The sequence below is a fragment of the Rissa tridactyla genome, chromosome 11, assembly GCF_028500815.1.
Source record: "Rissa tridactyla isolate bRisTri1 chromosome 11, bRisTri1.patW.cur.20221130, whole genome shotgun sequence".
NCBI lineage: Eukaryota > Metazoa > Chordata > Aves > Charadriiformes > Laridae > Rissa > Rissa tridactyla.
Window position 1 is genome coordinate 10,838,446 of NC_071476.1, and position 18,133 is coordinate 10,856,578.

Genomic DNA, 18,133 nt, shown 5'->3' on the forward strand with positions numbered 1-18,133 from the left:
AGTTTAAGCCTTAGTTATTTAATTTAAATATAATTAACTTCTGTTGATTTTACTAGACTCCAGGCCAGCAGTAAGAACAAAGCACACTGACAACGGACTCCTCCAAAGTACTAGAAAACCCATATCCTCAGGTGTGGTAGCAAAAAGCTGTGCTGACATTCATCAGCTAAGCTTACCTATGCACACTGGACACCTAGCTCAGACAGAGGTGAACCAGTCAAGTATGGAGCTTACTATTTCCAGGATATTAGAGCTGACATACCTCAGCTCACAATTAAAAATGCTGGCCTGATTTGTTACTCTGTTATATCATGACAATGCTGTTGTAGACACTTGATTAGAGTTGGTGTCCAGGTGCAAGCACACTAGTTTAATTTGCTACCAGCTCTACTGTAACGAGCTCATCCATCACCTCCAGCTCAAGGTTGCGGAACTCCAGCAGCTCATTCTGGTCTCGAGCATCCTGCAGCTCCTGTTGCAGACGGTGGTTTTCTGCTTCCAGTTTCTCTATCTAATAGAAATATGTAAATTCAGGATCTGTGTGACTGTTACAAGAAACATTGAATATTTGGTGAGCAGTAGTTGAGGTAGCATAGGGAGTGCAAAATCCAAACTCTAGAGATGATTCACTACTTGCTGTTTTACCTCAGTGAGTCTTTAGTTTACAGGTGAACTGCTCATCAAATTCCTAAATATCATAAAATGCTTAGTCTGCAGGTTTTCCTAAAAGAATCCCATCCTAGTGAAGATCAGTGGGGAAGTTAATTATACAGAGGTGTCAGGTTAGCTACTACATTAGTCTGAATTAACTATTAAACACACTGCTCTCATGGTAAAACACTGGAATAGGTTGTCTGTGGAGGAATGTGGAGACATCATTGTTGGAGGACTCTAGAAAATGTATTGTAGGATCCAGATTACCCTTCAGAGTGAGCACACAAAACTTGGGAGCATACCTTGTCTAAAAGCTCTTGGTTCCTCTTAATGAAAAGCTGTTTGTCTTCCACCCAGTGCGAGTCCTGTTGGATGAAGCAGTACTATTACAGAATAATCATGTAATCACCTCCATGATGTTGGGCATGTTTATTGAAAATTGGAGCCACAATATTCAGGCTTTAAAATCCTACAGGAACAAACTGTCATTTACAGAATAACAACATATTAGGCTACCAAGCTGTAGCAAGGCTTCTGAACTCGGTAGACCTGCCCGTTTACTGAACAGCAACATTACATCTCATGGAAGACTATACTGAAATTGTACCAGGTATTTTGTAAGCAGAGCAGGCAAGATCCAAAACAGGAAAAGAAAATACACAAGAAGTGCTCACCTGCCCTTTCTGTGCCAAAGTTTTCTCCAGATCTTCTATTTTGGCTTTATACCTCTGGACTTCAGCTTGGAGCTGCTCCTGAGCCTGTTGAAGTCATGCACAGCATTAAACAGTAACAAAACCAGCAATGTGACTGGTACTAAAAGGAAACCAAACACCGCAGAGTCTGGGTTTATGCTGTTGCTTCCACTGAGTGAGTAACCGTTACAAAGATTCTGGCTCAGCGATGTTTTTTGCCACCCCTCAGACTGGCATACAGATGACACAAGGGAACAGAGTGGTAGATGAGTCCCCTCTCCCCACCCAAGCCTACTATTACCATGTACTGCATTAGAGTAGCGAAACACAAGCTCGGGTATTTGGGATGACAGGCTATGCTCAAAGACCCTAGTAAGGGACAGTCCCTGAATTGAAGAAAAGCGCTTAGTAGATGAGAGTAGCAAAAGGTAGTAGGAAAGAAGCAAGGATAACTGCCTGGGGCATCTTAAAGAGCAGACTCAACAAAGTGCTGAACAAGCTGGTGTGACCTCACAGCTGACACTGCTTTCAGCAGGAGTTTGGGCTAGAGACCACTTAAGGTCCCTTCCAACATGAACGTTCCATGATTTTATTAGAGGGACAACATTTTTAGCCTTGGAAGGTTTACTGTAGCCTGCATCACATTCAAATCTGAATGTAATTTGTATTTCTCCATTAGAAACATTCAGGTGAATATTCCTAAAGTTGGTGCAATGTGTGCTTTGTGAAAAGCCACAGGCCTCCATTTACCTTTAAAACCCAACCCCTTCACACCTGGGCAAAAGATGAGAAACCCTTGTGATTCTGTGCCAAACTGCAGAACTGCCTGCTTTGCTATGCCTGCCTAACTGCAGAGTTTTCAGGTTCAGGTGGAGGACAACTCCTTCTAAACTGAGTGATCGTGTCAATTTAATTGCCCCTCTCTTTAAATGTACTTAGCAAATGAGTGAAACAGACATCTCTCAGTTGTATGAATGTTGTATGTAACTCCACTCCCTTGTATGTCACTTTGAGGGGTTTGTCCTGGTAGCAATGAAATGCTTTTACTCTCAAATACTGACCTTGGCTTCTCTTTCAGCATCTATGATGCCTCCTGTCTGCTCTTGCAGCAGTGCATACGCTCTCTGCAGGGCCTGGTACTCCTTTGTCAGCTGCCGAAACCGCAGCTCTGATTCTTCCGCTGCTAAACCCTGAAGGATAAGAAAGGACATGTCTAAGCACCAGAGTAGAGCACTGCCAAAGCAAAGAATGCAAGTGTGATTTCTTAAGCACAATAGTTAGTTTACAGGTCTTGGTTTTTTTGGTGAGCTTGCTGTGACATGAAGTAATAAGAATGTGGAATTTATACAGCATTTGTATGTCTTTAAGCTGAAAAAAAATGTGATAGGTTTATTTCCTTGAAGGGAGAGAGGAAAAAAGTAATCTCAGATTACAATGAAGTCATGGACTATATTTTTAAAGAACCTCTTGGCATTTCAGTATATCGGTAATCAAAATTGAGGCCAAACTTAAAGAAGAACTTATCACTCAATATGCACTATAAAAACCTAAGTGGTTTTGAGAGCCTGGCCACTTGTGTTTTGGAGGTAAAAATCTCTTGAAAACTTGTCCTTCCCTATGGAAAGAGTCCGATCTTACCTCATCCAGATCATCATCTGGGGTTGCTGGTGTTCTGTCTGTTCTATATGAGGCCACAGAGGATGTTTCAGAATCCATGGAATCATCATCGTACCCAAAAACTGTATCCACCACGTGTCTCTAAAGAAGGGAAAACATGATTTCTGAATCTCCAGGTAGCATTAGTTTCTGATGTGGGGGAAGGTTATTTCAAAATCACATTGCTTGTTACTTAAAGCAAGACACAAAAAAAGAACAATGGGCTACGCCTACAATTACCACCTCCAAACAAACCCAAAGGGAAACATATTGACGATTAGGTCTTGTGCTGGTGGAGAATGAGTTTGCCGATAATTTTTTCTAAGCTGAGGATCTGGCTCAGTCTAAAACTTGGAAAACATAATGGGAGCAGCTACATGCTAGAAGAGAAGCCTCTGCCCTTGCAGGAAGGCAGAAGAATTGTTCCTTAACCCCAAAGCTGTTCAGAAGACATCTATCAACATACAGACTGGTGTGCAAAGATAACACCATTCAGAGATGGCAGTGTGTGCAGAATAAGGAACTCTCCTTCTCTCTCAGATGCTGCTGATATTTTTAATACCTCAGTGCCTCTCTCACTGATATTGCTGTTGGAGTAAGTTATGCTAAATACAAAACTAGCGTGAAGGAATTTTTATCTCATGCATCTCTCCAGTACTACAGTAACTGCCACATGTTGCAAGAGACTGCTCACACTACACAGTTTGGTTGTATGTCTGACAGCTCACTATCTCCAATCTCAGTAACTGAATTAAATCAAATGAAAGCTGTGAGTCATGTCATCTATGAAGGTATGGATGTTTGACCTTGCAGGCTTGGTTTCACAGTACAGATTTCAGCATTTAAATATTTGGTTTATGAATAATTCTGCAGACAAACTGATTGACGAGCATTTAAGATACGCTTCTGCTTTGCAACATTTTTCACTGTTGCTGACAGGTTACGATCTTCTAAACCTGGAATTCGAATCACACAAAAAGCATGTACCAAAGATGCCAATAACCTTTTGCATATATTATCTTTTTTTGTTCATATTTTTCCAAGTGAAGACAATAGCCATATTCTCCCATGTTACGATCTCTGGCTTAGAAATAAATTTGACTGATGAAAATACTTTTTAGACCTTGTCTCCCAATTGTGTCTGCTCTGTATTGCTTCAAAACCCATATAGAAACAATGCAATGACACATCGAGGATTTACTGGTCTGAAATTCTCTGTGTGTAGGAGAGCATTGCATTACTTGCACAGAATATGGATGATGTGCTAAGGGGTGTCTTTGGAGGAAAAAGAGACACCAAACTCTGTTTCCTACACAGTATTTCCGCTTTCTGGAGTTGGCATGTGGCTGTTGCAAAGTCATTCTTCACATCTAGCTGATAAAGGAGCTAGTTGAACCACTACTGACTACTCAGCTCTAAAATTGTTGTACATTATACCAGCTTTGGACTTGACCCAGTTCAGGGTAATACACGGGGTAGCCAAATGCCTGTGGAACTGAGCAGGAGAGAATGACACTCAATTTCTCAGGCAGAAACTTCCTCTTGAAGAATAACGATGCACAAGGATTTTGGTTTAGCCCGTGTGTGCTGTGAAAAATAGATAGCAGAGATAGATGGGAAGGTGTCTGGAAATGTAAATACATCTCAGCATAATATACCTTGAGACCAATATTTATAGAAACCAGATGGAAGGAAGATTACTATTTTGGAGCAGAGGGAAAAACATCCCCATTTTGCTGAAAATAAAATAGGTACACACCCTTAACTGAATTTCAAAGTGGACTTAAAAAGCTCTCCCAAAGTAACTAAGGTGTTTATAAACCGGATCACTAAAGCAGATTGTTATAATCCACAAAGCTCTCTTTAATCAGATTGCTAGAGTGTGTTTTCTTGCAGAGCCTAATAGTATTTTTATAAGCTCAGAACAATTTTTCCTCTTACCTTAATTGGCTTTGAGCTTCTTTTATGCTTCCTGCGACGAATAAGTTTCTCCCTGTCCTGGAAAATAAGATTAAAAAGTTATACTCTCTTCTCTTGCTTACAGCTGTAGAAGGCCAAATCTATAAAGGAAATCAATCATTGGGCTTCTGCTGACTCTCTGTTCATATGTTCAAACAGGAATCTGATTCCAGGTGGGAGGATTCATATCCAAACCTGTACGTGTCAGTTGAAAACCACTTGAAGAAGGGAAGATGGGATATCTGAAAAAAACCAACCCTTGTTGTGCAGTTGCCTTGACAGGCTGTCAAACAACAGGTGCTGATGGATTTCCTGTTAAAATCACTGGGAGGCCTGTTGCAGGGGACTGGTTTGGGCTTTGAACGAGGGGCTGTCTGCCTTCCTGCAGAGGAGAGGCTGCCTCTGTCTCAAATTAGATGATGATAGTGTTGATCTCACCACTTCTAGCAATGATGTCTTAGAAGAGGCAACAGCCTGCTTTGCAGTCTCTTTCTCCTTCCCCTCAAGATCATAACGCAAAGTCAGCTGAAAAAGGCATTGTCAGAACTAAATGACAGAAGATCTAGTGAACCATGGTCTAGCAGCACACGCTTTTCCAGCACACGATAATCGCACTGTGTGCCTGCCTCTTGTTAAGGAAATTTTTTAATGGTAGCTTAGTTATAATGATAAAACAGCTTGGCACCACCCTGCCTTCCGAACACATAGTATCTTCCCAAGCTCCGTGGTTCTTAATCTGCATTCACTTGTAGAGCTCAACTCACATACAAGAGTTGTACTTCTGAGTTGTAGGGCCTGCTGCCCCCCTAGTAATTCAGTTAAACCATACACATGCATACCTCCATCTAAAAATCTGCAGGTGTTAAAAGTAAGATAAGATATTAACCCTCAGACCGTTAGTTATAAGAAAAAATATTATCAGTGGTGAACTGTACACAGGAATCATTCCTAATTTCCTGGTGCTCTGGACATACCCTTGTTAACTCATCAATTATGTTCTGTTGTTCTATGACCTGAAGCTTCAAGAATTCAGTTTCTTGTTCCTCATTAGCCTGATCCAGGTCGTTGAGAGATCTTAATTTCTTTAGAGGAGGATGTGATGTCATTTTTTCTCTCTGTGGTAAGAAGAAGAAACACATAAAATAAGATCCTGCAATTAAAAGGCAAAAAGACCACCTTTCAGTTAAAAATTAGACATTATCTTTCATTTAAACTGTACAGCCTTTTAAATACACTTCCACTGATGGCTAATCCATGCAGATTCCCACATCCCTTCTCTTTGCTGTGGGAAAGCCCAAGGGGCTGTGATCTGTCCTAGCACAGCTGTGGAAGAAGGATTCTGACCTGTGACACCTGCGATAAGTTTATCTGTCTTCTGGGCATGGGTGAACTGCAGAGTCTTAAAGCGGATTAACCTTGTAACACTAAAGTCTTTTTTCTATAAGACAAGAAAGTGAATCTGATCATCTCATCCTAATCAGCAGGAAAGCTGCATCAGCCTGCTCAAGATGAAGGCAGAGACAAGACACACAAACATGCTTAGCGGGGGAAGTCGTCTCAGCCTGCCAGTTTACATCTGTTTACACCTCCTTTTTTCATTAATGCCAAAGCAACATCAGTCCATGTGCAGGGACTGGATTCTGACTGATACTCAGGGCAATTCCATTTGAAGGATATACAGACATTAACTGCTTCGACCCCGCTTCATATAGCCCTGATACTTGAAATTTATAACCCTAGCCAAATTTATTACACCACCATTCTCCCTTTCCCATATCCATCTACCATGCATATCTTTTATGGAAAGATTGTATGTGCTCAGTGGCAGACGAGAACTTTTCTTTGCCATCATCAGCTCTAACAAGAACATGCACATTCAAAGATGAACATCAAGCTGGCTGAAAACATCGCTCTTAGCAGCTTCCTTTTTGAATGCCAGATGCAAAATAACACAGTGGGATATGACTCAATTATACTATTTTTGTTTTCTTTCTTTTTCTTTTAAACAATTAAAACTCAATATTCTAATTTTGGGGATAGTATTAAAAACTGTGATTGTGCATTCACTTAAATATATTGCATGTGTATGCATAATACACAATGTTATAGTATGTAAGTCTATTATATACAGATCGAAGCATGCCTATATCTTATCAATAGTATTACACACAGTATACAACACATTTTCTCTCTGTATATACATGCATACACTATGCAGATGTGGCCACCATAACAGACACAGATGATACAGTAATCCTCATTTTGCTCTTCAGTACCAACCATTTCTATATTTTCTTTAGTGACTGCTTTGAATTTATCTTCCATACGCTGCAAAGACTGCATAAGTTCATCATTTCTCTTCGTGAGGCACTTGTTCTTTTCCAGAAGAGGTTTACATTGTTTCTCAGCTTCTCGGACACGCTTCAACTAGATTGATAATAGCAATTAATAATTGTAAATAATCTAAATAAAAGATATTTTTCTCCATCCTTTGTTAGAACTATTTTGTTACTTCCATATTGGGCTACTGTCCCAGTAAAATGCCAGACAAAGTGATCTAATGGAACTGATGCTTACAGCTTCCATAACTTACTTTATCTATACATCTCAAAGCATAGTTCTGGATATCCATTTCCAAAAGCTGGCTTTATCTATGGAGAAAACTCAGACAGAGAGATGAAGCAACCCAGAGTCAGGCAACTGCAAAGTGCTACAGAAGTCCAAAATGACCTGTGCTTTATCTGGAAGGAACCCACTGATTTTCTTACTGAAAGACAGATTTGCACAGGTACCTACTCAATCTGGATCACAACAATAAGAACATAGTTCTAAGTCTGGTTTTTAATGCCACACGGTGAAATACTTGTGCAAGTGCACAATGAACTTTGTTTTAGTCAACATATCATGTAACATTTAAAAAACAAATCCTGTAAGATAGGAACGTATCTTAGGGCATGCTTGGAAGTTCCACTATTGGTACAACTAGAGTTTTAACCAAAATCTCTCCCTATGAAAAATTAGTTCCATCCAGTAATACTGAGTGTTTTATAGATATAATTTCTTTTTCTACGGGCGGACAAGGAAGATGGCATGCAGCTGTGGAAAGACATCATCTTTGTGCTCAGATGATCTGTCTAACAAAGGCACTGTCCCAGTTTTGTATTACTGTTCGTCACATGGTTCCTGCCCCTTGCAGTTCTGCTGAGGAAAGGACTGCAAGAGTTTTCTGTAGCTATTAAGGACAGTTAACCACATTTGCTTACATCATCACATCATCTTACTAGGCTAAACTAACCCAGTGATTGTGTCTGAGGCAGGTTAACAAGTACCTGAATATCCCTTCTGCTAACAGAAAAGCTGGGGGCAGCTAGGAAGCGGTTACACCTTTGATCAGCACAGTTGTGGGCAAAAAAACCCACTTGTCCTCCCCCAAGAATGAAGTCAGTTGTTGCTAGTGTGAATGTATCTTAAAGTGTATGGTATTTCCAGCAGTACTCCTGGTCACATTTAACAAAATGTGTTCACTGTAGTCCCATTGTGCAAGATACAGCTTAGACGCCTTTTAAATTTATTTTTTTTCCTTGTGAAAAAAATAGGCTGAATATTTAATGACATGCAACAGTTAATCAAGCTGACTCATCAGACTCCAAGCTATTCAGCAGCCCAGAAATTTGGGGGTTGAGAGCTTTTCATAACTGGAGAGAGACACATGAACATATTTGTAATTTGCAATCTTGATACGATACTATTTTGCAAATAATGCATTAAGAACATTGATGAGATGCAAGCCAGCTAAACTGATATGCAAGGAGTGTATTAGGACTCCTAGCTCCTAGGAATAAAAAAAAATATAATAAAAAAAAAAAATCAAGAGTTGAATTTCACCATCCTCATCCTTAATCACAGAAGTAGAAATATGGAGAGGTTAAAAAGCCAGGGTGCAGTCTTCAACACACAGGTATATCACTACCTAGGAGTAAGTCAGGTAAAGGGATCAATTCACTGTTGTCCATTCTCCCTAGATACAATACTTAACTATTCTCAACTTGGTCAAATACTGGACTACAGGCATCACTTCATTTACAAGATAAGTCTCACCGTACACTGCTGTACACTCAAAAGGTCAAGGAGGGAACATAAGCATTCATACAGAAACCTACAAGCCCCTCTGTCTCAACTTCTGTTGTGATTTTGTACTCATGTTACTTCAATTAAATTACTGTTTAATTCTAGGATAAAAAAAATCATCCTCAGCCTCCTGAGTGACTAGCCTGATGGATGGAAAAGGCATATTCATCTCTGGCTATCATCCTTGGATCCTCCTCTTTATGCCTTTCCCTATGGCTTCCGACCTCCTCTGTCCGTTAGTGCAAAGCTCACGCACCAGTTCATTTCGTTCGTCAACAAGCAACGTGTTCCTGTCTTCTAGCTTCCGTATTGTGGCATTCAGCTCTGCTATCCTCTTCTGGTTTCTGCGCAAGTCCTGTTCATTGACAACAACATAATACAGTTACTGATTCTTTTCAAAATACATGATTGGGAAAAGAATCCTCAAAAACCCACACCAGTCAACTTAAGCTGTCACCATCAACAAGTTATACTTATGGATTTTTACAGTATTGAACATGCTGCCAAATATATATATATATTTAGAAGAAAGTATCTGGTTTGGGGGATACCTTGATTAAAAATTTTCATCTGTTTAAAAAAATAACAAGAAAACAATTTTTTTTATGATGGGGAAGAAAAAGCAAAAAGCTAAAATATTCTAATTTTTATTGCCTTTTCCTATACATTGCTTCTATATGCTGAGCCACTATGTCACGTGAAAAAGGAAGGACATCCCTTTCAGTATTCAATTGCATTTGCTTTATTATTCCTCATTTGTATATATGTAAATATGTGTATATACACACACACTTGTTATGTAAACATCATATTTAGTCACACAACCAGTGACTGCATGCTTTGTGAATGACAGTAAGGGTCATGTATATAAAGAATAAGACAGAGAAAGAGGAGGATCTCCTAAAAGTCCCAGACCCACCCCCAGCAGCCTTCTCCCTGCTCATCCTCCCAACTCAATCTGTTTTTGAGGATGCACCCTATCCAGGTAGTTATGTTCATGGAATGATTCTTTAAAAGAGGCACTAATTATTTCAGATGTTTTATGTTTGTAAATAGAGCAACTGAGGAAACAGCCTTACAAAGCTTTGTCCCACTAGCATTGTCTCTGAAGAATCTATGTCCATAAATTCTCTGTAGTAAATAAGAATGTTTTCTCAGGGCCTGAGAAAATATTTAAGCAAAAGAAACAAAGCCATGTTTCTTTTTGCAGGGGGCCAGTAAAACCTGCGTACTGGGCTGCTGCAGTGCTCCGAACCATCTCCAGCCCTTCCTGGGATCTCTCTCTTGGGACTGCTCATGTTACACTCTGCCTCCTTCACCAAGAAGAGCTGTTCATCCAGAGCTTCCTTCTGCAGCTGCAGCTTCTGCACGTAGCCTGTTTGTGTCTCCAGTTCTTTCTCCAAGGAAAATATGATCCTGTCTTTAGCTTTGATCTCGTCCATCTGAATGAGAGAAACACCAGAACAACAATATTACTGTGTAAAGGCAACAGCATTTCAGCCTTCTCCGATCTAGTAGTATATTATTTACTTAATAGCAGTGTTCACCCCTTAAATCTGCCGTATCATACTGCACTAGGCTTGGAAAACAATACACTTTGAGGCTTTGACCATAACCGTACATTGGCACAGTAGCAGATTCACCAGCCTCACAGAGCAAAGCCCAGGAACTGAGCATGGTGCGAGGTGTTAATGGATAACTGGATGAAGAGTTCAGGTTTTCACATTGCATTTTGGTCAGTTATGTATACTGATGAAAAATAAGTATAAACTCTGACAAACCCAAAGAAGTTTAGACTAGCTCCTGCTCATGTAAGTGGAGCTACATAGCTGAGACAGTAGAGGTTACGGTCCGATCCTCACAAACAGATCTGTGCAGAGCAGTATTTCTTAAAGCTGATTGCTGCGTTATTAATCTTCTGCTGAGTGCAGTCTCAAGGCCATTCATTTTATTGTTACTTCATTTCTGCCTAATATCCCAGGACTATCCAAGACAAAACGAAGTGCCTCTTACTTCACCGCACAGCAACTTTAAGAATGATGGCTGAGAGGAAAATTTTAGATTAAAACTTAGAATAAGATCAGCCCATACAAGCCCTGCAACCATGAAAATGGGTACAAAAGCTGCTAACGCCACCAAGCTCTAGAAAATTTGGTGAACCAGAATTTGCAAATCACTCTGGCAAAATAAAAGTACTATTATCTGGGAACGATATGAATCATTGTCTGAAAACAAAAATGCTATCTATGCTAAATTTTGTCTGAAGCTGCCAAAGATACTTTCTGGTCTTGCAGCTTTCTAGGCTTGCTGAAATCCTCCCCAAAGTATTTTTCAAATGAGTCAGGCTAGATTCTGATCTCCATTAACTAGATGTCACTTTGATGTAACTTCCTCCACTCTGATAGCAATACAATGGATTTGGAAACTACTTGTGTGTCAGATAAAAATAATTCTGGACGTGTTCAATGTTCTTTGGAAGTAAATAGCTTTCAAAAAGCCCTTCATCAGTTGCTAAAGATAAAATCATACGATACACAGGTGGAACCTGAGTTGATCTTAATGTTACTCAGTTCTATCCTGAATTTCACTCCAGTTCCTTTTTATATTAAAACCGTGAAAACAGATCCCCAATTTCAGATGGGAAAAAAAAAAAAGTAATTTATCCTAATGGCTAAACAGAACTGCAAATGGGGATCAGTAACAAGAAGGGTCAAAATTCAGAAGGCAGATATGAAGAATCCACCACTACTAGATTGTACTACATTATCGAGCATTTTGGCAACACAAGAATATACCTCCAGTACAAAGACTCAGGGGGGGAGGGGGAAGTAATAATAATTAAAAAAATAAATAAAAAATAATTCTAAATAATTCTTGACAGTTTAAATTATCATTTCTTTTACTTACCTGTCAAATCCTGAATTCCAGCTTTCAAGCCAAACTTTCCACCATTGCAAGCAGGTCCAGCTCCCCAGATGATCGGGAAACATGGCAACTTGCACCACTGCAGATGTGGGCCTCATTTTATTCACTTTCCCCAGTAATTACCAAAGGCTATGCCAAGACCAAACCAAAAGAGACCTCCCCTCCTGCCATGGTTTAATGCCCACAGGATACCATTGCAAGGGCCAGACAAACTAACAAACTGCAAGTGCAGATGCAAACACTCTTTTTCTAACACTTTGCATCGTACACATATTACCACCTCAGCAAGCCAAATCCTTACGGACTAGGCCAATCACTCTCTTACTTTAAGGTGTTAGCTGCTACCACAGTGGTTGCTCTAGCTGACTCACCATGACCTATTGACTGCTGAGAAATGACAATGAGAAGTTTTTAACACTTTTGCCAACCAAGGCACATTGCAGAGTTCTGTTATTCACAAAAGCTAAGAGGCACAAGAGGGAAATTCACTACACCATAAGAGAACACGTGAACAGTTTCTGTTACTGACCAGGCGGCGAATATCCCTTTCACTCTCCCATTTGATCTTGGAAATGGCTTCCTGGTGGGACTGATGCTCACTCCGAAGATCCCCCGCCTTGATCTTATCTGCTTGGATCATATTGTTAAGGGCCTCATCTACCTGCTTTTTGGCAGACTTCAGTTCAGTAATTTCCTGCAGAAGCTTAAGGCGCTCGGAATCGAACTGTTTTCTGGCCTCTTCACGAGCCTCAATAGTCAGCGCTGTCCTTACTTTATCGCTGCTCCCATCCCGCAGAGCGCACAGCGCTGACTTGAGGCGCTGGATTTCACTGTCTCGGACTTTCACCATCCGCGTCATCTCCTGCTCATGTTGTTTGATGAGGTTCTCTCGCACAGCCTGCAGCTCCTTCATTTTCTCTTCATGGAGTTTGGCTTTTAGCTCTGTGATCTGCACAGTCTGCTTGCGCTGCTCCACCTCGCGGATACGCTTAGTTTCTTGAGTCTTCTCCCTTTCGAGTTTAGCAACCTACATTGAAATAAAACGAAAGTCACCTGCTACCAACATAATGTTATCAAAACAAGCCCACCTAGACACATAGCCATCTTAAATTGAGGAAGACCCTGCTGCAGACCCTAGATGATCCTCCACCCTCCTACAACAAAACATGAACCACCTTCTGGGGCATTCACATAGATTTTGCAGTCTTTACTCAAGACAAAACAACCCTGTCTTCTCCAGGTATTTTGCCTCACGCAGTGACACTACACGTGCTTTCAATAGAAAATTAGAGGGCTCAGAAATAGCAAGGTTCCTACAACTTTCATGACCACGGGCAGTCAATCAGATGAGGGAAAAGTGTTTTCCTCTATATAATCACAGCTGAAGTAAGGTACAAGTCTGAAAGTCCAGTAAACATTTCATCTTTTACAGATGTTCTTACCCATACAGAGAGCTTTAACAGACATTTGTAGTCACTTCTTAGACACATACCTACAGAAAAGCATGCTCTACTGGTTATTATGTTTACAGAACAGCTGGCTTTACTTAAAACATGTCCTTTGCTACTCTTCATTAACAGTTTTAGGAGTTCTTTGTCCATAGCTTTGGAATCAGTTACAGAGCAACCCACCAGTCCTCGGTACACTCACACTAATACACCTCTAGGTGCAACTTCATACCCCTGAGCAATTCCACAACAGAAACCCTTGTGACCTACACCAAAGGAAAGCAACGGATAAGGAATAGTTTCAGTTCAAAGCAAACTCTGCAGGTTTGTTATTTACAGTGAAAAAGAATGTGGTTTCAAAGATTGTAAGAACCTTCTTGTTAATTCCTTTTTTAATAAAGGCCACAAAGAGTGAGCAAACTTTTCAGAACGAAAAAACAGGGGGAAAAAAATATCGATATGAATAAGCATAGTAGTAGGTCATCTGAAAGCCCTCCAAGAGACACTGGTGGTCTAGCCTACAGGCCTAATTGATTACTTGGAGACGATTTAGTGAAGGTAGAAAGTGCTATTGGCTATATGCAGAGCTGACTGACTTGTTTTTTTCCTTCCCTGCTATCCCCATCTTATTTCAGACATACCTTTCCCAAAATAAGCCATTAGAAGAGTTTGAAAGCATAATGCCTTTACTACATACATCACTTCTGAGAAGAAAGGCATACATAACCTTTGCTCCTCAACTCCCAAGTCCTTAGGACAGATTTTTGGTTTGCCTTCACTCCTTTTTCATTCTAGGTTCATCCTTGATTTTGAATACTCATGACTAAAAATGAGCGTGATGCCCTCTTTCTTTCCTGTAACACCTCTCTTCCTGTTCATTAAAAAGGGAGCTGAACACACTGCAAAACAAGGTGCAATTATTGCAAGTAATCCATTCTGGCATGACATAGAAAGACACATCTAAACTTTCAACAAAGTAGTTTGGGTATCCACAATGGCACAATGCAGACCCAGCCAGGGCATGAGTAAAACCCCAGCTGAGCTCTGGGATGCCTGGTTTTATGGCTATTAGTTTCCAGGCTGCCTAGTTTATTAAACTAAAACGTCATCAGATGTTAGGCTGACTTGTACCATTCTGATGGGAAGAATGGGAAAGTGAACGAGAGCCTTGCGGGAAAGACATTATTATTACACTTGAAGTAACAGAAAAGAGACCTCTTCAATAAAAGACCACAATGGCCCAGAGGTTTCTATGCTCTTTGGATTCACTGGTAGAGTAAACTCAGTGCTATCAGAGACGGGAAAGGTCCAAAGATCCTATTTATTTGTCCCCTTTGTGAGATGAACGCTTTCTTAAAGCTCCTTTGGACATTGTGGGTGACCGCCCAGTTTGGCATCCTATTTCGAACCTCATTTTACAAATGGGCTTGTACCAAGATGTCAAATCTGAACCTGCTTATGTCTACGGAAAAAGGAGGAGAGTGCTAAAACCTTAATTCCAGATTAAAATAAAATTTTCAATGATGTCTGCTCCTCTCAATCCAAACTGCAGAACAATTCAGAAGTGTGATCTACTTCCTGAGACTGTATTTTTTACCCCCCCACTACTCCATGATGACAATGCCTTTAATACCCTGAGCACTCAGTCTGATTTAGTCACAAGAATGGACGAGAGTACCTATGGATGGGCATCCCGAGAGGTACTGAAGCACACAAGCAATTTCATTGTTTTGTTCATGTTCCACTCCCATCCTTTCCAGTGTGACTCAAGCACATTTAAATATATTTCAGATAAGATTTTTTTGGTTTTGTTTTCAAGACTTTCCTACTCTTGTAACTCTCATTATTTTGGGCCATCCTTGAAATGATGTCTAGTAACAAAAATCTGCACTGGCAACTTCTGCATTGGAATTCCATAGCTGCAGTGATAACAAAAGCAGCAAGACTCAGAATATAGCGGAAAGCATTACAGAAGCTCCCCGGGCCATCAGTTTTCTGGCAGCCAGCCTGTAGCTCCTTAAGAGAATAACTAAGCCTGCCTGTGTGCAACATGTGAACACCAAAGCTTGCAAGGAAAACAAAAGAATCGAAAAACATTTTTGCTTTCCAAGACTGTCATCAACCATCTATGAAAGAAAAGGATGCAAAATGAGTCTGAAAAAGTGATGATGTCTGCTTTGTTGCAGTTTGCAAATCTTGTCTATTTTAAAAGGTAACAAATTAATGGCTATACATCTCACTGGTAGGTGAAGGGAGAATGCCCCCAGAGATTCTCAGAACATCAGATAGCACAGAACTGGCTACTCTTGTTTTCATTTAGCTTCTCCTAAATTATACAAACCAACTTCCACTATACTGACTAACAGTTGTCTGAGATTACCAGTATGATTAACCTTGCTATACTGGCATGAACATCTGTCCCTAAAAGAAATAAATAATGAAAAAGACCTCTTAGATCCTGAAGGATTTGTGGTTATTCAGTTTTGGAAGCTAGAGGCATGTCATTCTGGGTTAATTTGCCCAGGATATATGCTTATCTGTGAAGGAATCAAAAAGCCAGGTTGATGGACTTCAATTATATTCCATTTCAAAAAACAATATATCACTAGGCATCATTCTTTGAAAACGTGCTTGTCACCAGACTGCTGGTGGAGGATGCTTGGCTGCAGTTAGTACTGCCTCCAGTACACTCTATAAGAAGAATTTATTAAACAGACATTTGTTATCTATACTGCTCATGAATAACATACTGCTAAACCTGATGACTGCTTTCATCTCACCCATGTTCAGGGAACTTCAGCACCTACTATGTAAGGTTTTATTGCACAAAAGCTGTACTCTGACTATAAAACACAGACATGTTGTGCTTACAGCTAGAAGCATCTCTAAATGAAGAGGGAGCAACACTGTGGAGAGCATAAAGAACACTTCTTTGCAAAGCCACTTCAGCATCACCTGCAGGAAAATTGATGCTGCTTGCAAGGATTTTAATAGAACGCAGGAAGGACACGGGCAGAGTAAGTGCAGAATAACAGGTCAGTATTTTATACTTGGATAACACCCAGCCCACTACCTTTTTACAGAATACAAAAGCTGTAGTAGTGTAAAGAGATATTATGTGTTTCGCAAGGGCTGCCCTAGCACAGACGATGCAGGAAATGAGTGTGAAAAGTTCAGCAGAAGATGTAGGCAAAAGCTGAAGCTGCAGCCCTAAGTTTGTACCAAAGGCTTCTAAATTATATGGGAGGCACCTCAAACCTCCACAGGTACAGTCTATACTGTAGGGCTGTGGCTATACCATGTGTGCATGATACTCAGCTGGCTTTAGACTAACTTTACATATCTGAGACTGTAACTCTGGCAGACTATTGGTACCTGAACAAACTTTAAACAATGCATACATACCTTAGTGCATACAATACACTTTGGCTGCACTGCAGATGGATTACAAAGGTTGACATGGATTGTCATGCAACACATTCAGGGAATACTTCACTCAACTTTGAAATAAGGGCATCTTGCTGAAATATCAGCCATTCAGAAAACAGCAACACTACATAATTTCTAAAAACTGAGCAGATAGGATGAAACCCACTAACTGGAATATGGCCAAAGATGTTGCAAAAGACATATTGCTCCATTTGAGGACCAGAGGCTTCTTAAACTTTTACCTCAGTAAAAAGGAGTCTTTTCCATGGAAGCAACAGGACATCCACAGTAAGAAAGTGCTGTATGTGGGGAAAGAATCAGACCACTGTTCTAGGAAAGAGTTACGTTGCATCTGTTGATTTCTGTGATACTATTTTTCCCATGTGTTTCTCTGCTTCAGCACAGACACTGTTATTTAAAACCAAACCCTCACTCACCTTAGATTTCTCCTGATGCAGCTCAATTTGAATGTCCGTTAGCTTGGTCCTGAGTTCCTCATTGGCAGCCTGTAGGGCAACAATCAGTGCCTCAGGCTTTTCGCCCTTGCTACGTCCTTTTTTTGACATGGTTTCTTATCAGCGAGAGTCCACTTGTTTAATTGTTTCAAATATGGACTGCCATCTTTTTCTGTTCCATTCAGTGCCAGTTAGTTCAGCACCTACTGCGCGAAATTCCTTAAGGTCCTGGACTCATCTGCTTTGGAAGCCCTGTGAGAAATAAGACATACTATTATTTGTCAGTGGACACTGCAGCATGACAGCTCACATGGTTACAGAACACAAGAGAGCTCACTTCTCCAAACACTGCAATCTTTGTCTGAAAACCTGCAAGGGAGATCCCAGCACAATCAGACTTCTGTATTTAAGTCTGGCGTACTAGTGGAGATTCCATATATGCCCTTTTCCTATTCTCAGAAAGGGGCACCGTGCAATGAAGATAGCAGTTTGTTTACCATAAGTATTAGTGCTGTTGAGAGAACAGGACTAAAAAAGACAGGTCATTTAATCCAAGCCTTGCAGTCTGAGGTAACCACAAAGCAGGCACTTTAGTCTCAAGGATCTACCAACAATATCTTCCTCTTATCCTTCCCAACCCTTGATCACCCCCACAAGCCTGTGCCAAACACAGAGACTTTCCACAACACATCTACAATTGCCAAGGAAGAGAGGGGAAGTGCCAAAGTCCTCACCAGCATTCTGGGTCTCGGTAGAGGCAGAGAACTAACGATACGCAAAAGCCTGT

The 18,133-nt window shown here is 40.5% G+C and overlaps 1 protein-coding gene across 1 annotated transcript in view; it reads right to left on the reverse strand.

The window, feature by feature from the left end:
* JAKMIP2 (janus kinase and microtubule interacting protein 2) overlaps positions 1–17,570 on the reverse strand; it is a 33,988-nt gene extending 16,418 nt beyond the window's left edge. Inside the window, exons 1-12 of the mRNA XM_054217282.1 lie at positions 17,329–17,570; positions 12,544–13,041; positions 10,322–10,531; positions 9,346–9,444; positions 7,242–7,388; positions 5,936–6,076; positions 4,944–5,000; positions 2,985–3,104; positions 2,408–2,536; positions 1,329–1,412; positions 957–1,019; positions 413–511 (exon numbers count right to left, since the gene is read on the reverse strand). Coding sequence (XP_054073257.1) covers positions 413–511; positions 957–1,019; positions 1,329–1,412; positions 2,408–2,536; positions 2,985–3,104; positions 4,944–5,000; positions 5,936–6,076; positions 7,242–7,388; positions 9,346–9,444; positions 10,322–10,531; positions 12,544–13,041; positions 17,329–17,457 — 1,776 coding nt within the window. The 5' untranslated portion in view covers positions 17,458–17,570. The remainder of the gene's footprint in view (positions 1–412; positions 512–956; positions 1,020–1,328; positions 1,413–2,407; positions 2,537–2,984; positions 3,105–4,943; positions 5,001–5,935; positions 6,077–7,241; positions 7,389–9,345; positions 9,445–10,321; positions 10,532–12,543; positions 13,042–17,328) is intronic.
* Positions 17,571–18,133: the final 563 nt, after the last annotated feature.